The sequence below is a fragment of the Rissa tridactyla genome, chromosome 4, assembly GCF_028500815.1.
Source record: "Rissa tridactyla isolate bRisTri1 chromosome 4, bRisTri1.patW.cur.20221130, whole genome shotgun sequence".
Classification (NCBI taxonomy): domain Eukaryota; kingdom Metazoa; phylum Chordata; class Aves; order Charadriiformes; family Laridae; genus Rissa; species Rissa tridactyla.
This window is the reverse complement of record NC_071469.1, coordinates 22,392,940-22,417,313: the sequence shown is the minus strand read 5'-3', so window position 1 is coordinate 22,417,313 and position 24,374 is coordinate 22,392,940. Positions and strand designations below refer to the sequence as shown.

The 24,374-nt window shown below is 41.4% G+C and overlaps 1 protein-coding gene across 1 annotated transcript in view; it reads left to right on the top strand.

Annotated features, from left to right (window-relative positions):
• The window catches only part of KCNK13 (potassium two pore domain channel subfamily K member 13), a 71,289-nt gene extending 48,360 nt beyond the window's left edge, over positions 1-22,929 (top strand). Inside the window, exon 2 of the mRNA XM_054200018.1 lies at positions 17,749-22,929. Within this exon, the coding sequence (XP_054055993.1) occupies positions 17,749-18,641 (893 nt within the window). The 3' untranslated portion in view covers positions 18,642-22,929. The remainder of the gene's footprint in view (positions 1-17,748) is intronic.
• The last annotated feature ends 1,445 nt before the right edge of the window (positions 22,930-24,374 follow it).

Here is a 24,374-nt window from a genome sequence, read left to right as displayed (position 1 = left end):
ATGTTAGATGACCTTTAAGGTCCCTTCCAACCCAAACCATTCTGTGATTCTATGATTTTATGTTGTGTTTCGCACTGGATACTTAAAACACCTCTTAACTCATGGGCAGCATTGGATGTTTTTTTCTTACCTCAACCAGAAGGATTTATCATTTGAATACATTTAAAGCTTGTTATTTCAGTGCTTCTGTTAAAAAGGACTTTTAGTGGTGCATTTTGTAAAAGATAAATCATAAAGCCACAAACATGTCAAGATTAGCTAAAAACATGTTTTAGCAAGGCCAGACATGCATCTGGTAAAGATCGTAATTGTCATGTTTTTAAGTAAAACATCACTCTTGGGACTGCAAGACAGCTGGTGGCTGGTTTTATTTTTTGTTAGCTTTGCTTTAACCTCTCTAAGAAAACATTCATTGTAACATTTTTTAAAGTAAAATTTTCTTCAAAGCCAACTTTAAAATATAAAAAAAAATTATATACTGAGCAAAAAATATTTTAGCCAATTTTCACTTTCTAGAAGGCCAGAGAGGAAGGGATAGTGATGTGGTTTTTTTTTCAAATCCAGTGTGTGTGATACGGATTTTCAGGTGTTCCCAGAGATCCTGGAAGGCGGCAACACTCAGCAAAATATGGCATCACTAGGTCAGGCATAGTTTTCATTAAAGCATCAGCACCCCAGGAGCTCTAATAGCCTTCATGAAGTTGACTGCGTTGGAATAATTGCTAACCAAGTTTTGGTCCACAGCTCCCTTTTTTTATTTCAGAAAATATTTTCATACTGGACCAGCTACCTTGGTCTTGCAGCATTTTTATGTTAGTATGTATTCAAACCGTGCTGTACTCCCAACAACAGCATGGTGGTGGTTTTGGTTTTTTTTTCTTCTTTTGCATTTGTGGGAGTTTGTCAGTTATGGTTTGCCTTTTCTGTTGAAATGTGGTGACTTTTCTCTGTCTATATCATTCTGCATCATACACGTTAGAATTTTTTGAAAACACAACAACACAAAAAACCATAAATCTTTTCCCGTTCATTTAAAACTGTCCTTTGGAGAATGTAATTTATTTCTCTACCTGTTAAGAAAGTTGCTGTGACTTTGAAACCATTAATTTCTTCAGCTGCTCGCTGGGTGAAAAAAAATATTTTTTTTTTTCTATGTAGTTCACAAGCCTTGTTTTCAGAAGAAAATGAGCCTCTAATGGAACTCTGGTACACTCCTTCTCTTCAACTACTTCACTGACAGGCTTTTTCTTTTAAAAGAGATTCCTTTGTGACACAGGCTTTTGCACCTGTTTTCCAGCATGTGCATTATATACTGCATCAAAGCACTATTTCCTTTTCGTGTATGGCAAACTGGTTTGGACGTGGCTTCCAGGAGGCCATTATAGAGAGACAAAAGACTGTACAGAGTTCTTTTAGTGCAGAAAGCACTTGATAAATGGCCTCAAACCCTTTGGATTTATTTTCACACAGTTAGCCATGGCACTGGTCACTTAAAAATCCTGAGAAATCCTATTATTTAGTGATGTGCTTTTCCAAAGTAAAACGTGCTGTTCAGCTGGGGAATAAGCACTGTGCATGATGAGGTTAGAAGCATTTAAACCTAATACTAGTACAGGTGACGTCTTCAAAACTCCTAGAAAGAGCCAAGACTACTTTGTCATTTTTTCAAGGGTTTTAAAATGAACCAAGTTTATTGTATTTGGAGTTATTCGTGCATTTCTTCTTCCCCTGGCAGAATACATCATGAACTAAATGGCTGATACTTCAGTTCCTGGGATAAACATATGTACTAAAAGTTTTCTCAGCTTCACCATTTTCGTAAGCAGAATGTGAAAAATAATTTTCATTATATGTAGGCATTCAACTGATCAGCATTAACAGGACCAAGTAAGGCACGGCACATCTTTAAAAAAGGTGTTCACAAAGCAGGGCCTCATACACAGGCTGCCAACAGCCGAACCTCCCTGCTTCCAGGCTTAACAGCTTCTGAAAGCCTGGGAAAAGCTATCTTCCAAAATAATCTGAAATCTCTAGGGCGATTCTTGTGATAACTTTCTCTCTGTGCTTTTTTAAATCTTTCCTTCATTTAACACCAATGTTTGAAATGGTGGGCCTTTCTTAAGTGACTGTTTCTTAGCGCAGAGGCCAGGACGCAGCCCTGGGTTAGAGCTTTCAGACTTCCAGACGGTGAGGTGGTGCCTTGCACTCCCAAGTCCATGTCATCTCTATAAAGTTCAGCCAGGCATTTCCCCCCAAAGTTTTTTTTTACTCTTACATTTTTCAGCCTTACGATTTCAGCTCAGTGATTGTCTTCAAGTAACCGCTCAGAGAAGAGCTCATGTCTCCTGGAAGCTCACAAATAACTGAGCTCTGGTAGGAACCTCCTTTGTTGGGCCTGGCAGCTGCAGGTACCTGTGGGCAGAGGTGAGACCACCTCTGAAACAGCTCACATTCCCAACGGCAGCGCAGTGTTCGCTCACAAACAAAAGCTGTTAATTTAGTTAACAAACTTGCAGAAAGAAATCTCATAAAGCAGAGAGAAAGCAAATAAACGAGTTTTTATGGGTCTCTCAAAGGCTACGGTTGGGTGTTTAATCAAAAGTGTTTCAAAAATGGTTTCACAGTTTTACTTCTGAAAGGATTCACTTCAGCTTTATCTTTGCATATATGAACGTCTCCGTTTCCAAACGTCATTAAAGTATGATTTTATTTCCACAAATCTATAAATATCTGACTGGAAAGCCTGGCATCCCTTTTATTCTCTAGATGAAGTCCCATCCGACTGGACACCTGCTGTGCCTGGGAGACCCTGCTCTGAGCTGGGGGACTGGACTGGCCAGTCTCCGGAGGCCCTCCGCCTGATTCTGGGACATCCTTCCTACATCACTTCACAGGATCACACAGAGTCACAGAATCACAGAATGGTAGGGGTTGGAAGGGACCTCTGGAGATAATCCAGTCCAACCAATCCAGTCCAACCCAGAGCAGGTTCACGTAGAGCAGGTTGCATGGGAACTTGTCCAGTTATATCTGAAAATGCCCAGCTTTGTAGCTTTTGACCATTCTTTATCATCGTGTTATAATCTCATTCAATTCTACCCTCCTCTGCGTGCTTGTCTTGTTCTTGTTTAATTGTGTGGGTAAGGCAGCTGAGGCTGAGATTTTGAGTGTGCCTGAGAGCAGGATGGGTCATCATCCAGATAGGTAAGCAGAGAATCAGTCCTTCCAGTAGGTATTGTGTTGGGCTTTTTTTTAACATTTTCAATGGCACAATACTTTGACAGTGAGCTAAAGTTGCTATGGAGGATTTGGAGTAGCACAGTGTGAACCTCCCTGTCCTAGTTTACATAGAGGTCCTTTTGTTTACATAAATGTTTGGATCTGTAAAATCATACGAGTAGGCTGGGTCACAGATCTTAGGCTTGTCTTACAGACATACGCCACTAGACCTGTCACTCAAAGAGCGTCTCTGGTGTCACAGGAAGGGACACAGGCGGTACATTTAGAATATCCACGAGCCAGGGACTTAGCAAGTCCTTGCATTTTGAAAAAGCAAGGCATTCTTTAAAACAAAACTATACACCTTGTTGTCATGCGGATAGAAGCCAGCACACTGTTTCAGCAAGGACTTACTCTTTTCTCCACGCCAGACTTCACTATGCGCTCTGTTGCTGTCACATTTCATTGATTATTTTTTTTTCCTCCTCTATGGTGTTGTCCTAAGTTTGGGTATTTTTGCATCTGCTAGCAATAACGCTTCTTGTGTAGGTGATGTATTCTTCGGTGTAGCCTGACATTATTCAGGTTGAGCAACCTGATCTAGTGAAAGATGTCCTTGCCCATGGCAGGGGGATCGGACAAGATGATCTTTAAAGGTCCCTTCTAACCCAGACTATTCTGTGATTCTATGATTACTTCACAAATTCAGGTTTTATTCCCAACTGTCCATCTTTCAGCACCCCCCAGCATAAGTTTTTGCTTTCGAAATGTCAAAAAGGGTGAGAAATACCCTTTGTCCCCTTCATAACGCCTAGCTTTTGAGACACAGATTAATGCATAAGAAATTCAAAGTTCATCATCATACACTCATCACAAGCGCTCACCGAATTGTCAGTTCTGACACCAGTTCTCCAATGATAGATATTTGCTGAAATCTCTGATAATGTTTGCCATCAGCATTGTCTACCAGTTTTTGTAATTTTAATCAAAATATTCATATTTGCTTCTGCTTTTATGCAGAATATTTCAAAAGCCTTACTACATACCATACCAAAAGCCTTTTCTATATGATGTGAGCTTATGGTCCTTGCTTTGCATTTGCAGTCCCTGCAGCACCTGCTTGGGAACTGTGAATGTTTTGTCCTTATTCTTAGCTTTTTTGGGGGCTGTCTGCCAGTCTCCAAGGAACTAAAGCAGTGTTTGTGCTGTCTTATGTGCTATGCTCCTTTGATCTGTCCTTCAGTTTGATGTACCCAAGCATCAGGCTAACCTCGTTTTCTGGGTGAGGTTTTCTGTTCCTTGGAGGTCGCAATGCTGAGGCACTTGGCTCCCAACCTTCCTCTCTGCCATCAAGATAAGGCTCAAAATTCCTTAGGAAAATGTAATCACACACCAACACACACACACATACTGTTTTTTCATGTTACCAAAAATTAGCTTTCCTTATCTGTGTCCAGCTTCTCCTTCCCTTCCCTTCCCTTCCCTTCCCTTCCCTTCCCTTCCCTTCCCTTCCCTTCCCTTCCCTTCCCTTCCCTTCCCTTCCCCTATAGCTTAATTAGTACACAACATTATGTTCCTATTCCTCAATAGCCGAAGTAATGATGTTTACGCAGACTGATTGACTGAAAACAAGCCCTTGAAACACTGTTAATTACATTCACAATTCAGACAAAGTATTACCCTGACAAGATGAATTATGGCTTGAAGTTACTGCTTATTGTTAGTAAACTAGACTGTTCAACAGAAAAAAAGGTTTATATACGCATATATGTATTCATCATACATACAAATGCTTATCTGATGCAGATATTTTTTTTTTCACTTTTGTGTATATATATAGAATCATAGGATCATAGAATGGTTTGGGTTGGAAGAGACCTTAAAGATCATCTAGTTCCAACCCCCCTGCCCTGGGCAGGGACACCTACCGCTAGACCAGGCTGATCAAAGCCCCATCCAGCCTGGCCTTGAACACTTCCAGGGATGGGGCACCCACAACCTCCCTGGGCAACCTGTTCCACTGCCTCACCACCCTCACAGTAAAGAATTGCTGCCTAATATCCAACCTGAATCTACCCTCCTTCAGTTTGAAACCGTTACCCTGTGTCCTATCACTACACTCCCTGATAAAGAGTCCCTCCCCATCCTTCCTGTAGGCCCCCTTTAGGTACTGGAAGGCTGCTATAAGGTCTCCGCGGAGCCTTCTCTTCTCCAGGCTGAACAACCCCAACTCTCTCAGCCTGTCCTCAGAGCAGAGGTGCTCCAGCCCTCTGAACATCTTTGTGGCCCTCCGCTGGACTCGTCCCTGTCCTTCTTGTGCTGAGGACTCCAGAGCTGGACGCAGTACTCCAGGTGGGGTCTCACCAGAGTGGAGTACAGGGGTAGAATCACCTCCCTCGCCCTGCTGGCCTCGCTTCTTTTGATGCAGCCCAGGATGCGGTTGGCTTTCTGGGCTGCAAGGGCACATTGCCGGCTCATGTTGAGATTCTTGTCCACCCCTTGTCCTATCACTACATGCCCTTGTAAAAAGTCCCTCTCCAGCTTTCTTGTAGGCCTCCTTCAGGTACTGGAAGGCTGCTATAAGGTCTCCCCGGAGCCTTGCCTTCTCCAGGCTGAACAACCCCAACACTCAGCCTGTCTTCATAGGAGAGGTGCCCCAGCCCTCTGATCATCTCTAACCCCCTGCCATTCTGCGATTCTGTGATCCCTCCAGCACATAGTAATCTAATTATTTTTAATTTATTTACTTTGAACAAGAGAAACACTACTGCTTTAGCATCCTTCTTTGATCAAGGCATCAAACAGAACTTTATTTTTTTAAATTGTAAAATGTAGGGCTTTCATTCCTCTAAAAAGAAATAGCATAAACCTGTTTCCCAAGAGGAAAAGCTGGTTCCCAACAGGCTCAGAGACTGGCCTTAGGGCTGCATCCTCCACCAGAGGCCTGAGCAGGGGGACAGGGGCACTAACAACTTTGCTCGCTGAATTGTAGTTGGTGCTACTTGTCTGTTAGCGCTCTCCGCCACTTTACGCAGAACTAACACTCGCCGTTATTACAGTACCCGTACCAAGGTATGAGCTGCTAAACACATTTCCACATGGGGTTTCAGGTCGTCTTGGGGTGGCACATGTGCAGGTTTGCACCCAAAAGGGGATGGTGGCTTGGTGTCACCACGGTGGCCAGAGGTGTCTATGGAGGAGAGAGGGGGAAGCCGGCCTCTGCAGCGCGCTTGCAAACAGCTGCGGGGGCTGAACCCGGGCTGCCTTCCCCGGGGCTGGGAAGTAGCGGTGTAGATGTAATTGAGCTCTCAAACACTTTTGTAGCCCCAGTGGAGTTATCGATATTATTCTGCCATTTAGAGCCTGCCAGACTATTGATGTCTGGCTCTGATGAGTGGTAAGGCTGGACCAGATGTGGTGTTGCACCCCTGTATAAGGCTCAAGTACCTTTTCATACGAAATATTAATATTCATACTTAATTAAATATTCAATACAAATGTGTCATTAAAATTTAGGTTATTTCATTAGATAGATAAAAAATTCGATGTTTTAAGACTAAATCAAAACTACACAAACCTTTAAATGACTGTTCAACAAGTCACAAAAAAGTTTGAAAACAATAATAAGGTGTTTTCAAAACTGAGTCCTGTTCTATCCCTATAGTACCACAAAAGGTGTACAGACTTGCAGATCTATCTAGGGATGACGGAAAGGCACCGGGCATAGCACCTCAGGCTTCAAAAACAACATAAAAATTACAAAGGGAAACCAGAATGTAGGTGTAAAATATTTATACATTGAATTTATGATAGCACAGGAGCTGTAGCAAGGCTGTGTACATTTCTTACACAAGACCTTGAATGAACTTTAAATAAAATATAACCTTAATTATATAAAGCAGAATGGCAGGGTTCTCATAAATTACCTTATACAAGAAACTTACAGTAATGAAAATTATAGAGGCTCTCTCTCACAAAGAGTTATGTATTATTTAAGGGCTATACAGACTTTATAACAGAGGTGTCAACAGACCCATAAAAATGTTGTCTATTAAAATTGAATTTTTATTATATTTTTCATCCAGTCTTGTCCCTTTAGCATTTTTTTTACTTTCGTCTTCGAGATTTATTAACACTGGAAGCTTTTCTTAAGCTAGGTTTCTGTTCAAGCCACAACATGCGGTTTGTATACTTGAAACGAGAGAAGGGCAGTAACAGGTATCCAGCTCTCCACTCTGGTTTTAACAGTGACTCACTGTGAGCTGAACTTCGCTGTGCTAAATACAGACGTTGCCTCACATCATACACTAAAACAAAACCAGCTTTTCTTACGCTCTCCAAAAAACAAATTGGTGAAAGCCCTGAGATTTTGCTATTTCTACCCTCAAAGTCCCATTCACACACTTGGCATGGCACTAACCTACGTCTGTGTTACACGATTGGGTTCTCAGAAGGCTTTTCTCAGGGGCAAAGCAATCATAGAATCATTTAGGTTGGAAAAGACCCTTGGGATCATTGAGTCCAACGATCATCTCCACTCTACATCATCTCTACTCTACGCTCTTACGCACAATCTCTTACACGGGTCTTTTATATCCCCACGGTGGCACAGACTGTGCACGGGACTGGTGCAGTCCTCAAAGCAGCATCTCCCTCCTGTCCTTCAGCCTCAGTGAAACAGTGGCGAGAGTGCTGTCTGCCAGGTTTGAGAACTCTCCAAACAAGTTCGAGAGGGAAAAAAAATCTCAATATATACAAGAAAGTGTAGAATGTACTTGGGTAACTATACTTATTTTTTCACCAGAACATCTAATATCATTAGTTTCAACATCAGTATTGCCCTTTAGGAATGGACTTAACCCTGCCAGGAGCTCTGCAGAAGGTTACATCTCTCTCAGCCTGGCGGAACACGACATTGCGGGTGCAGACGGGCGCAGAAGGAAGCAGCAGCAATGCTGCTCAAGGCAGGGTCCCAGGTCACCAAGCAGCCGGTCACTCAGCGAAGCAGTGTATCTGCGGCAGTGACTCAGCTCTAATAGCCCTGGAGACATTTCTAGGTTTTACAGCTCCACCGAGTGCTCGGGACGGCCGGGCGGGAGGCACAGAGCTTGGTTGGGCAAGGAGATCTGGAAACAGAAGAGCGTATTGCACAAAGGAGCACTGTTACAGCCCCACATCCCCTGCCTTCCTGGGCAGGCTGAGCCCTTCGCCACCATGTAGCCATCTGCATGAGAAAACAGCATTGCCAATGAAGTAAATGCTGCCACGCACCAGGCTGTCCCTGATAAAATATAATTTTGTCAAATAATTGTTGCAGTAAAGGAGAGTTTCAGGAGGCAGCTAGCTCATTCTGCCCTCGTAGTCAGAGAGAGGGTCGAGACGTTGAAAGGAATGGTTCTGACCACTTCCATGAATGTAAGTTTGTCTCACCAGGCAGCCACACAGTTCAGATGCTGAGCTTCCACTGATGGGAAATCACAGAGGGGTGTGCGTGCATGTGTGTGTGTGATTACTGCATGCACTTAGCAAAACGAACCACACTGGACATTTTTTTTCATATCAGAAATTCAACCCAAGGCCAAGTTTACTGCTGTCAGGTAGCTGTGACAGCACCGTGTCTGCTTCCATGGACATCTGCTCTCACACAGTGAAAGTCGTCTTCACATAAATGTGTCTTTTTCTTCTCTTCCTGGGGAGGACTTAATGTCCCCATTCCTTTCCTGGACAGGACTCTGTTATAAGCTTGCTGACATAGCAGTGTCATAAGGGGAGTGATGTGAGATGATTTGAGAGAGCTTTAGCTCTTCCTACAAGAGTTCCTATGGGTAACAATTACTCCAGCAGAGCTAGAATTTTCCTAGGACTACTTGTTGCGCTCCAACAGCACCAGCATAGTCTATTGTGGCAGAAGTGAATTTTGCCAAATTATTGATGTCTGCACACTGTAGGAACAGTACGCAGTACAGGACATTTTTTCAGTAAGACTTTGAAGTACAGCTTCTCTTAGAGTTGTTTCTTCTGCTTTTAGAAGCACAAAATATGCGTATGTGGGTAGTTCAGTGCAGAATGTATCTGAGGGAAGGAGGGTCAGCATCTTTGCAGGTATCTAAGTCTTTCTGTATTTCTCTTTCCTAATTACTATTTTCTTGATGATCTTTTCACTGCAGTTGAAAGTCTCGGTCCTGTTTAGCTTGGTTCACACCTGTCATTATTCTCAATCATTTTCTAGTGATTGTTCCACTGGTGAAATTCATCATTTCCCCAGTGAGTCATGACCAAAGTAGAGCTGAGAGAGAAAAACAAGGAAAAGAGTTAATCAAATAAATAGAAAATGCATTAGGAATACAGCCACAACATCACAGACAAAGAGCTCTGATCGTAGGTTAAACTGCAAAGCTGTTTCACGGTGATATTTATATTTCTAACATCACAATGATTCATTATTGTTGCTATAGTGTTTCCCCCTCTTTCTACCCACTTCCTCGTTGTGGGAAAAGCAGAAGCAGCAAACTGCAGACATTGAAAAAGGAAACAAAACCTCTCAGAAAAGAGAGATGTTTTGCAGAACAATAGAAAGATCCAATCTCATGATCCAAAATTAACTGTAAAATATATATGTCTGGTCCTAGTCTTCCTACAGACATGTTACACTTGGTGCGCCAGGCTTCATTCATGACGGATTAGGATTGATGAACTGTTTCTCACACTGGTTCACGGCATCAAGCGTACTAGGAAATGAAAAATGAACTAATGTAATCTGTGAATGTCAGGACATCTAGAATTAAAACACTCTGAGCCGTGTGCCACCAGGCAAAGGGACATCAGCGTGGGTAAAGATCCAGGAGAAACACTTACAGCAATTGGTAGTGCTGGAGTAGTTTACAATAGAAAAGATGAAATTATCTAAAACCAGCCTGGAGTAGGCAGCTGGATTCCCTGAGGCTGTGTGTTGTGTGTGTGACATGCCAGGAGTCCCCTGGGCCGTGCCCCCTTGGACGTGTCTGTGGAACGGGGATGTGACGGGGCTGGGGGACCTGGGCAGAGTGAGAAGGGCTGGGCGGGACGGCTGCATAGCCAAGTCCCAGGGGTCTGGCTTTTGGAGGCTGGTGCTCATTTTAATTCAGCTTTTCTGGATTTTCAGAGGCTGATGCATCAAGGTATTGAGAAAAGAAAATAGAGAGACTAGATTGTAGAGTTGCTTAATTATAGAAAAGTGATGCCTGTTTCCTCTTGTTAGATTTCAATATAAGCATGCTACTGGTAGATTGAGACCAATATTTGCTTAATGTTAGTCAATATTTACCTTCTGCTTTAGGAGAACTTCCTGTTGAACATCAGTTCTTCTTATGAAACTGGCTATTGATAAGAATTAACAGCTGCTTGCTTTTCTTTGATTACACCCAGTACTTGCTTCAGGAAATCATGAAGCATGGTTATATTATACTATCAATGTGTTTGCACTTTTTAATTGTTCCTTTGTATAAGTAACCTGTATGCTCTTGGAATATGCACACAATATAACCTGAACACACAGGTGGATTTTAGAGCACTTTGTGGTGAGAGTCTTCATATTAGAAGTGTTGCTGCCAAGACAAAATCTGCAAAATTGTGTTGCGTAGGAGGTGTGCAGCGCTTTAGAAAACTTTTATTGACTCTATTTGGAGTTTAAATTCCTTGCAACGTCTGAAAATGTAGCTCTGCTACAGAGAAATTCAGAGTTAGGATGAATATTCAGCAAACAAATCTGAATTCTTGCTTGAGCTATATATGAAAAAAACCAAACCACAATAGTCGAAGGAAAAATTGAAGCTACAAGGAATGTAGTTGCTCAGTTCAGCTGAATGTTAGGAAAGGTAACACCAGTTTATAGTAGTCAATGGATCATGCGACACAGGCAAATTGTATCATACTGATTTCAGAGTAGAAATCTGAAATTTTTACCAAAAAGGCTTTCTTCATTGCTGGGCTGGTAAATTAGAATTTGTCATGCGTATCTATCAGTGGTGATAATATAGTGCCATATCTGCAGACATATCTAACAAATCAATTGAAACATGTTTCAGTACCTTAAAAACATTCAATTTTCCCAACTCAGAATGATGTGATTCCCACTTGATTAACTATAATCTCAATTTTTACTTGAAATTAGGCTTTTTCCGGAAATGTCACCCAACTTGTAAAAAAAAGTTCACTAAATTTCATCAGCATTCTCTAATACCATAAAAAAAAAACCTGCTAGCTTTTTTTTCCCCTGCAGTTGTTTCCTGTTTTTATTTCTGCATCACAAGAAGAGATCTTGTATTTTCAAATAATCTCCAAGTGTCAGCCACTGCTTTTATTTCCTCTTTTGTACGATTTCATAATTTCATTCTGTGTTTGATTCCCGGGCTGCCAGTTGAACTTGTTTCTCTTTCACTGTTACGCTGTATGGATCAGACTGCTGCGCTAATTGCTCGCTAAGTCATTTCCCTTCTATATATTTGACTGTTGGTTTCTTCTCTATTTCTCATATCTGAGTAATCTCTTTCCAACTGCCAGGACTGAAGTTTTTTGTGCTTTCAAGGACTTATAAAAGAAGTCAAACATGAAACGGCTGCTTAACTTAGTGTGGTTTATAGCCTAAAATAGGGTTTGGTGCAAGGAGAAGGAAAGATAGCAAATGTAGCAACAATTTCTATAAAAGGCTGCAAATATGTTCCTAGAAGCAATAGGCCAGTAAGTCTGTTTTCCACAGAGGCACATTAGGAAAGTGTAAACAAGAATACAATTAGTCGGGATGCTCAAAAAAGTGATACAGCCTTTGTAGAAGGAAGTCACGTCTCACAAAATGACAGCGTACCTGCACATTCAAAAAGCTTTCTCACAAATATCTTCATCAAAGCCTCTAAAGAAATAAAACTCTAATGGGATGAAAAGTGGAGTCCTATTGTTGATAAATAACTGTTTAACAAGAATAGAAGAAAAGTCTAGGTATCAATATTGGGTTTTCAAAATGGAAGCAGATTAGCAACAGGGCCTCTGAGGCTCTTTGCTGACACCTGCACATTTCAGCAGTCACAAACAATGTCAGAAAAGAGCTAAATAAATAGATAACAACATTTCCTTAGGACAGAGAAGTATTCAGGACTATAATGAACTGTAGAAGGATCTCATCTTACTGAATAATTAAGTAAAAAAATGCGATGAAATTCAGTGGTAACAAACGCAAAGTAATGTACACGGAAAAAGACAGATGTAACTACGGTCAGACGTTGAAGAGCTCCAAGACAGCCATCAAGGGAGCTCGGACCGGCTGTGGATAGGTTGCTGAAAATATCAGTTCAGTGGTCAATAGCAATTCCTATGAAAAAGAGAGCAAAGCACAACACATCAGTATGCCCTGCATAAATTCAAAGTACTTTTTCATTGCGAATACTGTATATGGTTCTGGTCCTGCTCCTTTATCTTTGAAAGACTATTAAGGTAGAAAAGAAACAAGAAAGGTAATAGGGCTGGTTAGAAGTATGTCTTAGCAAGCTGAAAACCAGAGAATGAATGTGATAGACTTCCTCAGACTGGGGAAGAAATGAAAGAGAAGGAAATAATACAAGTCTGTAAAATCAGAAGGGGGAAGGTAAAGGGAGAATGTGCGTGGAGAATGATGATTGCTACAGCTAACTGCAAAAAGTGAGAAGTCTGAAATGAATTGTCAGGCAGCAGGTTAGACAAAGGCTTCTTTTTCACAAAGCATAATTACATTGTGGAATTTACTGCCTCAGCTTTAATGGATACCAAGAGTATAAATGATTTGAAAAATGATTTGACAAGATTGATGATCAAATTGTTAAACGTCATGTCCTCAGCGCATCTAAACTGGTGGTTTCTGTGAGCTGGGAGGATACCCCAGGGAAAGATCACTCTGTTTGTATTTTCTTCCCTATTCACATTTTCGCATATTCTTTCACTGTCAAAGACAGCGGTCTGACCCAGTACGGCGATGCTGTGTCCTTGCAGCTTGGTCCTGCTCGCCCGAGGTCTCTAATCCCAGGGCAGCTGACACCCTTCAGCTGGCAGATAGAACCGGGATGACCACGCCTGCAGTAGGTGGAAAGCAAAAAGATGGCAATTGCTTCTAAACCCATCATTTTTGCTGTAAGAAAAGCCAAGCAACTAGGAAGGCTTAGCTACACAACTGTAGTATGCACTGTACAGGTCACGGGTGTGGAAATGGGGGCTGCTGCTCCGGTTCTGAGGTACCCCAACAGGAGGCAGGGGAAGCGCGATTCTCCTGGGATGGTGCAGGGACTGGAGAAAGACACCAATAGACAGAGCAATAGGTGTCCTACCATAGTGCCAAGACTTCAACGGACATATTTGAGCTGCAAATTTAAATATTTTGGATTAAAAATGCATCCTCAATCAAGCATATCAACAGCAATTCAGGTACCTCGTGGCCTGTTGCTCTCTGGTTCAGTTTGTTGGGTAGGCAGCATCTCATGTGGCATGTCAGAGGAACTCTCAGCTGCTACGGAGAGACCTGCCAGGCATTTTTTCACATTACATTTTTGCAAAAAAAAAAAAATATTTAAATGCTGCAATACTTCAGTTTTCAAATGCTGTAGTGGCACCCCAGACTCCATTCTCCCTTTCTATAGTGGAAGGAAAAAAAGGCATTTTACAAGCAAAGTAGGGAATCGACTTTTTTTAGTCCCTTGCCCTGTAGAGTATCTGAAACGGAAGAGAGGGGATAAATACAGCTTTTGATAGTGTCTCATCAATCTTCTGGAAAATACATGGTGAGGCACTAATGCTGTGTCTTGGGGGGGGAACACAGGTGCACTTTGCAGCTACCAGCTCTGGGTGCATGTCTCAGGTTCATGTGGAGATGTCACCCAGCTCTGCGCCAGCCTTCGCTCACGTCATTCCGCGCAAAGGAGCAACCGCAAGCCCTGACCAGGTCCAGGACACAGAGGGGACATGGGGAGATATGTCCATACCTCCAGGACTTACGGAGATACCTGCCCCTAGGACAGACATTGCTGTGCTAAGGGTTGTCTTTGCTCTCAGAGAGAACAGCTCACGGCTCCTCTGATGCTCGAGTAACGTGTGTGATCCCAGCACGGAGAAAACAGGCTTATTTTGGGGTCCTTAGGTTACACAGGAGAGTTTTGGTATGAGAGCTTTCACTGACCTCATGGAAGAATTGGCTTACAGAGCCTCTGTGTTTGCACAGCACAAGATCATCAGTAATTTTACTAAAACAAGAGCAAATCCTATTGCCCTACCTTTTTGTCCATGAATAAGCCACATTTTTCCTTACAGAAATTTGGGGGGAAAAAAGAGGTAGATCCCACCAAAGATAACAATTTACTTCCAGCTAGTGTTCGCAGGGCTGTTGTATGAGAAAGGTTTTTGAAATAATTCACTTTTTAGTAGAAATTAACAAGCAGTGCATTTCTCATTTGATGACCAGTGGGAAAAAACAGAAAAAAAACTTGATTTGAAGTTGTATAGGAACAGAGTTGTTTTAGGTCTTTCAGAAGGATAAAATATAATGAAATTTTTGATAGGTTTGGTTTGATCATTGGTGAAATGTTGTGTTCCACTTCAAGTTTATGAAACTTTAAAAGTCTGAAAGATTTTTCAAAGCATTTTTTTTCCGTTCTTTTTACTTCCAACTGAATTTTTTTTTTAACCAAAAGGTGATTGATAAATCGAAATGAAAAGTTTTATAACAAAAATGCCAAAAGAGAACATTTAGTTTCATTTCAACTGTTTCAGCCTTTTACAAATTTGCCCTCCTGCGTTTCTTGGCTGAAACAATTCACCAAATTTACTTGGATTTATGAATATTTCAAATGTGCCCATTTGGAGAAAAATGTACTTACTGTCAAACAACGCCTATTCTATAATAGAGCATCCCAAATTAATCCCAGGTGTAATACTGTGATGGTGAAAGTTAACCAGGCATAGTGTGGCCCAATACGTGGAAACACAAAGCATTTCAAGAATTTAAATTATTTCTGGAACTAAAAGCTTATAGCTCATTTAAGACAAATAATCTTTGAAGGAAAATACTTGTTAAATTCATATTTTTATGCTGCTTTTAGGCTTTTCATTTTAGTGCTTCTTTGGAAATGTTACTATTGATTACTACATATTGAGATTTGTAAATAGAAAAATGAACAAAAAATTACATTTACTCCAGGAGGTCAAAACAGTGCCTCTGCTGAAGAGGAGGAGCTGACAAGGGGTGGAGACACAGTCAGAGCCTCATTGCCTCTCTGAATCAATGTTTCGCATATTTTGGTATTGATAGCTCATCATGCATTTCCCATCATGCCTGTTTCAAAATCATAGATTCATAGAATCATAGAATAGTTTGGATTGGAAGGGATCTTTAAAGATCATCTAGTCCAACCCCCAATGGGTGCCTTTGTAAAGGCTTTGCTAGTGGGTTTTTACCCACACAACTGAGCTGAAAGACAAAATCCAGTCGACTAAACAAAGGAACGTGAGGAGCTCAGGCTCTGGCCATGATGCCAGCAGCAGGATCCCGAGAGGGGCCTGTGGGAAGCAGCCCAGAGGCATAATGCCACACCAGAGATGTGACCCTGAACTACGTTTCGCTTCCCAAGGCATTTGCTTTATGCTGTGAGAGATGCCCTTTGCCCTTACCCAGCTTTCCGCCTCTGCCCAGCCTGCAGCCACTTCTCTTCTTCAAAGCGCAGGGTGGGACAGGGACATGTCAGCCCCCACCGCCCTCCCCACCGTCTGCTTTGGGCAGATGCCACCAGCTGCAGAGCGGTTCCCATCGTCCGTCAGTCTTTACGGGTCTGTCCACAGGGTGGAGGTCATGACTTGCATATAAACCAGACTGTGCAGAAAATAAGGATCAAAACTAGGATTATAGGGGGATCAGGTCATGGAGCAGAAGGGGAAGGTAGGAAGTGAGTGGGAACATTTGAGTGCCAAGGGGAACAATGGCAAAACATTCTTGTCACAAAGAACGTTTTGTCTATGTGGTTTGTCTCATGGTGCTGTTCCGCACAGGGCAGAGCTGCAGCCCAGCTCTCTCTAGCACAGAAATTTGATGAGGAGGCTTGAGCCTCCTGTAAGTCGTCTGGATGCTGAGGTTTAGCTGTGGATGCAGATGAAGACACGGACACTCTCGAAAGCCCACGCTTGGGGCTGTTGCTACGACGGGGCCATGCCGGAGGGGTGACGGTGAGAGCTGTCACTTAACCATGAGAGGCAAGAGCATTGTTAGAGAGGAATCTGTGCTGGTACCAGGTTTCTAGTGAAGGGAAGATGAGTGCAGGTCAGTGCTGTTGGAAACATGGTCTCTTCACACTGCGGTCTTCCAAGCACAAGGGTATCACACCGCATATTATTTCCTTTATTTCACAGAGCCTAATGCCTCTATTTCATAATTAGCATCTCAGAATTACAAAAAGAGGGAAACAAATAACAGTGTCTTGTGTACAACATGATTTTTCTATCCTCTTGGCAAGATTGCCCTGGCTTAATTGGTCAGTTATGTAACCCCTTATTAATCCTAATAAAACAGCAGCAAAGTTATTTATCATGGGTATTACTGCAATTTGCTCAATGATGTTCTGGACATACTTTTTATTCTTTAGTAATATCTTATTAAAACAAGATTGTCTTATCAATAGTTTTAACCAAAACAAAATTGCTATTTGCAGGCTTTAAGACGGGAGGGATTTGAGAGAAGACTGAAGCACCTCTGACCTGAGAAATCCCACAAGAGGGAATGAGACTGGAGGAGACTTTTGTTAAGACTCACATACAGACTGTGGAATGGGACACAGAGAAATAGGAAAACTTCAGCAATGCTGATTTAAAAGAGGGCTGATAATGGGTGACAGGCATCAGGGTTGGACACAGGGCAGCTCTAACATCTGCTAGGGACCCCCATGAGGGGCTGATTCCTCCGGTAAGCACTTCCAGCCTGGGCTTCCCCAGCCAGGCTGCGGTGGGTGCTGGGTGCTGGCTGATGTGCCACTCACGCTTATGGCAGGAGCTAAGTGAGATTCAGAAAAATTTCACCTTCACCTTCAGGTAACCTTTCAGGGTTACAAAGATCTGGTGGGGACGGAACCCTGCAAGGCAAGAGCCACCCCTGGGGCAGACCCATGATGCAGAACAGCATCAGAGAGAAGGAAGCGGGTGGGATAACCCTGAAGCCTGGAAGTGATCCAAGGCACAAAGGATGATGGAGCGGGCCTAGCAACCAGATCAAAATTCAGACCTCCACTAAACTCTCTTTTCTTTCCAGTGTGGTTTCTTCTGCTTTTTGTTTCATTCTGATGCTGGAGGAAATGCTGGCATGAGTTTCCTTCCCCTTACTGCTGGGACATGGTCAGGCACAAGTGGGTAACAGCTGGGGAGAGTGTCCTCTCTTTTTCCCAGAGCTGAGCTGTACAAGAGGGATTTGCTGCCAGTTCTTCAGTTTTGCATGTGACAAAATTCCTGACACGATAGCTACAGGTTTATTTTTTTCAACTGTTCTGTTTTTTCTTCCAGGGTTTGGCATGACCACCCCAGCCACCGTTGGAGGCAAAATTTTTCTGATATTTTATGGCCTTATAGGATGTGCAGGGACCATTTTGTTCTTTAACCTGTTCCTGGAGCGCTTGATCACTGTCATAGCCTACGTCATGAAGTCCTGCCACGAAAGACAGCTGAGGAGGAAAGGGGTCCTCCCTCACAATGGCCGGCGGGGCTCGGGAACCTCCGAGGTGGATAGCCTGGCAGGCTGGAAGCCCTCCGTGTACTACGTCATGCTGATTTTATGTGTAGCATCGCTCATAATTTCCTGCTGTGCCTCTGCAATGTACACACCGATTGAAGGGTGGAGTTACTTTGACTCGCTTTACTTCTGCTTCGTGGCCTTCAGTACCATTGGTTTTGGTGATCTGGTCAGTAGCCAGAACATGAAATACGAGAGCCAAGGCCTTTACCGCTTTGGCAATTTTGTCTTCATACTCATGGGGGTGTGCTGCATCTATTCCTTATTTAACGTGATCTCTATCGTCATCAAACAATCCATAAACTGGATATTAAAGAAGCTGGACTGCAGGTGCTGTCACAGATGCCAAAGAAAATTATTTCGTTCACGGAGGAACGTGGTAATGCCGGGAAATGTGCGCAGCCGGAGAAACATCTCCATCGAGACTGATGTTGTCAATGAAAGCGACACAGACGGACGCCGGCTGTCAGGCGAGATGATCTCTATGAAAGACTTCCTGGCCTCCAATAAAGTCTCGCTGGCCATCATGCAGAAACAGCTGTCGGAAACGGCTAATGGCTATCCGAGGCAAATGAGCTCTAATTCAAAGCAAAATGGATTCTCTGGTGGGGTTGGAGCCCTAGCAATTATGAATAACAGACTGGCAGAGACAAGTGTGGATAGGTAAAATAATAACAGTAATAACAGTAATAACAGTGAAACAGTGTGAACCATTTCAACAAGTAGAGAAACAACGTGAATCAAGTGGAAATAGCTAGGGAGAGAGTGTCGCCTGAGGGTAGGATGGATGTGAACGGCATGCCTCCTGTTGGAAAACCTCTGAAGCTTTTTTGGGGCTGTCAGTTAGTGTCTTTGATCTTTGAATTACACCAGTCTCAGCCTTCCTTCTTCACCTTCCTTCTGTTCCTCACACAGGTCACTGCAGGAGAAATTTAATTTAGCCTTCCGATCAGTTTTCCATGTCCTGTTCTCCTCCATTTATGTGAAATACAGATTTCGGGATAAGAAGTCTGTGCTATGGGAAAAAACCAAGTGTGTCTACTGAACACATTCTTAATTCAGTGATTGTTCTGAGCTTTCTGTCTTACGCTCCTCATACCTGTTTTTTGAAAGTAGCTAATCTGAGACAAAAAGAGGAATCAGCCTTTCTCTGTGATATTGCAGATCTAATTTAATGGAATTAAACAAACAAACTACTTTCTTTTATATATCACTTCTTAAAATGTATTCCTGTTGTGAAACAGCTAGGCTTGGAAAACCAGCTTCTCCTGACATTAATATTTTGTAAATCTGGAGTAATTCTATGAAAGTTGTTAGGACTGCTCTGGAGCTATTGTGATGTCAATGAGAAGAGAATTTGGTCTTTAGAATTTAATTTAGTCTTCCCTTTAAAAGGATACTGTCAAAAGTGATAGAATAAAAATTTATCCTACTTTTGTTTTCTTCTCTTCATTTGCAAAACGTGAGATTTTTTTTCTAGGTTACTTTTTCTTCTAGAATTGAATCACTGTGGCTTTCTGTTTCAAAAATATCAAATTAAATGGAAAACTGTCCTACTGACGAGTTGTATGAATTATTCCACAATAACAACCAGAGACTTTTCCAAACTTCTATTCATATTATGCTCAGTTGTGACTGATGCAATTGAGCATCATCATTATGTAATGCAACTAGTAACTGAGTTTACGCAACAGGCTTTAGTATGCAATTAGATTGCCATGCCAACATTCAGTGTATTATTATAAGTGACTGTGATCACAAAATCACTTCGGCAGTGTCCTTTTTACCTTTCATGTAATTCTGTCATTCTTCACCTGTTTTTCTGGCTTTCAGTGATGATAATGACAGGGTCTTGATTAGGGAAATAGAAAATGTTTAACTCCTCATTTTTCTCAATGAAATGCTCCAAGTGTTCATTATGACTAGAAAGGAGACTTCGGTGAGAATAATAACAGTGAGAAAAACATGAAAACAGGAAACAACGTGATCTTTAATGACAGTGACTTTGTATTAGATAACTGGAGAAATAAGGGGTTAAATTAACATAAAGTCTAGCAAGAATTGAAGGAAGACTGGGCTTAATTCCTGATTCTCCTTCAACCATGCAGTGCATTAAAGCAAAATGGTATATGAAAGTGTAAATAAGCAGAATTGGTCACAAAGGACCTGATCCAATTCCCCGTCAAGAGAACAGTAGAGACATCAGGATTAAATTTTTTCTCACAGCTAGAAAACCCTGCAGAATACTACAATTTTAGGGAATTTAAAACACCAGTATGCAGTTCCTAATTTCTCTCATTCGGAACAATACAGATAGCCTCTTCAGTATAATTTGTATTAATTAATATCATACCCTGTTTTTTCATTGTGGCCAAAAGTTCTTTTATTTAGGTTCCTGATACTGTAGGATAACTTTTTAATACTCATATTAAGCAATATTTGAATTTGAAAACAAAAACATACCTCTTGGAATCCTTTCATATAATAAAGTAAAACCAGATACTAGATTAAACAACTCTACTTAACTAGTGAAAAGTATTGCAAACTCTCTTTGGCATATTACAGTTAAAATGTCCCAATTAAAAGTCAAACCCGCTGTCCTTAGTTACAAGAAGAGCTCCAAGCTGAAGCCATTAGTCCAAATTTTGATATCAACTCAGCTGTGCAGCAGTGGAATATCCCTAATAGTATCCCTTCATAATTTGCATCCATGTAAAATCCAAATCAGCTCCCAAACCCTAGCTTTGGCGAGAAAAGCAGTCTGACTTGTTTCTGAGGGGGGGTTATGCATTAGCACAAATTGCTACTGAATTATTTTAGGTGATATTATAGTACCCAAGATCCATTGCATTGCTTTTTTTTTTTCTACCAGGACCTTCCCTGTCTCAACCTCACTGAATAAAGATACTTGGATATAAAAAGAGAAAAGTACTGCTGTGAAGCCTTCTTTCCAAATTCGTTCAGCAGTGCCTCTGTTCACTGCCTGTAAGCCCCAGATCTCATCCTTACAGAAGCGTTCCTCATGCTGCCAACTAGCAGAAAGAGTTTAGAACTTGACTTGTTGCTTAAGCAGGGCTCTCATTCTGGTCAGAACAGCCACGATCTTGAAAACTGCAGCTCACTTCTCCATTTATGACAGTTAGTAACTTTTAGTTGCAAATGTCATATTTTGCTGACCGCTGAACACAGAAGTTACTCGACACTGCTCCCTTTTCCACATGATTGAGGCAGTGCACATTATCACCTTAGGCAAATAACCAAAGTAAGCAAGTTTCTTTAGTTCATTTATTATATAGTTCTGTGTCATCATTAATGAAGGATCTGGGTTCCATACAGGATTTTCACTCAAATCCTTCCATATCTAATTAGCTTTCAAAATTTGGTTCTGGAAGTCTAAACACAGGGCAATATTCATAGCAAATAGGTGAGAAAACAAATTGAAGGAGAGAAAAACATATATGCTGAGGGAAATACATAAAACATTACAATCTGTGTAGTCAATTCAACATTGATTATTTAGCTTTTAGAATATGACACATCCCAGTAGCAGATCCTTAAGATGGTCTTCGGATGTTTTCAACTGCTCCCAAGACATGAGAAGGTTACATTGCTCCTTTCCATTCTCTGTTATACCAAGCCTCACTTACTTATCACGACAGAGGAATGTTTATCAGCGACTTTCAATAGATCTGAAAACATCCATGTCTGTGAAAGCAAGGGACTAATATGTAGTCTTGATCAAACAGATTGAGTGAGGCTGTATGAGATCTTTGGTGTACACTAGCTCTGCCTTCGTTGATCAGTCCTGACCCTCTACTCTCTCAAGCAATGGCTTACTCATGACCCAAGCCTGCCAGTTGCAAGGCTCTCTGCAGCGGCTTTGTGATCTGATTTCATATCTGCTGAAGATAAAGAGGGAATAAGTGCACTAATTTTGTCTAATCATCCCTGTTCAGATATGAATTGCCTTTTCAGAGATGAAGGACCAGTACATTCTGTGACTGTGCCATCTTGTATCATGATGTCATCCTGTCCCCAAAAGACCTCTGACTTTGTCATTGAGTTCCCCCTCTGGAAGCCATGCTGAACGTTGAGTGAGGTAGCTTTACCTAGGAGACCAGTAGAATTCTTAGAGAATATTTGCGGATAAATAAGAAGGCCTTTAAGATCGGAAAGGGAAATTTCTGACTCCAGTCCAATGGTACTACTACAGTTGTTTTTTCTAATGGCATTGGACGGAGAAATCCCAAAAAGTTCAGTTCATAATGTAGCATCAGCTTATTAAAGTCATGAAAGATGTGGAGATGTAAACATACACGTGCCAAAATAAACAGAATCTAGCATAGGAGTTAAAAATGCCCATCCTGTGTGAAAAATAAGATACAATAAAAATACAGACAACATCACATTCCTTGTATTACTTAAAGTAGTCATGAGGAATTAGACGAAATAGTGTCAAATAGCCGGGGAATCTATTCTCAAAGATGTGGAATCTAAATTTTAATGACATATTGCTTAGCACTAAAATCTCAGTCAACAAGACAGAAACTTGCTTTCAAAATTACTGACTTTCCCCAATGCCTGCTATGAATTTGCATGACAGCTAATGAGATACAGGTGTGGGGTTTTTAATGCAAAAATGTTTTGGGGAAAACCTTGGGTGTACCGAGCCTCTGAATCTGCACTCAACAGGTCTGGAGGACCCCTAAAATCAGTGGATTAAAATGCAAGTTGCAGCCTGGCAGACTGAAACTGAAAGCACTTAATGGACTAATTTCTTGGAAGTTGGGTTTATAATTATGCCACCCCTTAATAATCTCATTATTGTATAACATAATTATTGCATATTGAAAGGAAATATTTAGTGCTAACCAAAATACAATCAAATAAGTAAAGGTAGCTCTTAGGGTTTTTTTGGCTAGTCTTAGGTTTTGTAAAATTTGTGTATCAGATGCTTTGCTGGGGATGTAGGTGACAGAGGAGTTACATTAATTTATCTCCATGAAGGACATGGTCCTCTGTTTGTGAGGACATGAATAGGCTTTTCAAAGGCATCTAATTCCTGCTGTAAGTCAATTCACTTCCCATCATACATTGACTTTCAGTTGAAGTCAGGTACCTAATTCCCTTAGGCAATTTCAGAATCCCAGCCATGTTTTAAGTTTTGAATCTAAGCTGACCTGACAGTGTCCCTGAAAAGTTCGAACACTTGGAGCAAGGTTTCAGTCCTGCAGTACAATAATCTGAATTCATTTATTTAAAAGCCTTTTACAGTGAAAGCTTTGCATCAACCAAATAGCACAAACAATGTTTACAGTTTGTTTCATTTAATCTTGGCCTCTGCCAGTTTTAATTATATTTGACACATTTATAAATTGAATAACAAAGAGAAGGTTGGGCTGGGCATGAAAAACAAACCAGCTCCATTTCTCAGACTGAATTAATCAAGAGAAAGAGGTCAAGTGGGGGAAGAAGCTTTCTGATTAACATTCTATTTGAATAAAGTTCCTCTGGAGGTGGAGGGTATTCAGTTGTTTGGATGACTCCTCTCCAACAGCTGTGGAAGTGGAGCTGTTTGCTGTGACCTGCCAATGTCTCCGCTCTGGGAAGAGCAGGTCAGTGAACCTTAGCTGAGAGAAGGGTCAGCATTTCAATCAATACAGCTTGCATCGTCTGTTGGTTTGAGTTAGGTTACTAACATTTGGCTAATACTGTAATTCCTTGGACTCTTCAAGAAGTAGTACGGTTCTTTCGCGCAATTTCATGTACAAGCTGCAGAGAATCACCAAGTGTTGTCTTTCCCCTGGGCTAAAAATACTGCCAAATATACCAGTACAATCTGTCTATTTGAGAACTTTCACGGTAGAGTTTTGCTTAATCCAGGAAATAAGAATACAATCCCTTGCCTCTTTCTTATTTTCCAAACATCTCTTGTCAACAATGCCCATGCAATACTCTGTGCTTACTGCTTAAAAGATCACATTTCACTAGGAAAGCTAAAGCCATCAATCATCTAAGTGGACCAACACAGTCCTATTCTTTATCAGATTCAAGAGAAACACAGTGTGAACACAAAGAATGACACTTCAGGTCCAAGTAGTCAAAAGCTTTTTGATATGTCTCATGTTTGTAGAGGTGCTTCACATCAAACCAGAGAAAAACCCTGTCACTGCAGACTTTTAAAAGCATTAGTAAATGTAAGAACAATCTTGTGGAAAAGGTACACTAATTTATATTTTGTTTTTCTACAGTTCCACTCTAACATTTGCCTACAGTTTTCATTATTTGAAGTAATTTGCAATAACAGAATAAAGAATATAAATTTACAGAGATTTTGAGATGCATACTAGCGGGATTTGTTTAAAATGAAGTATCTTTTTCCTCAGCTTTTTTGCCTAGC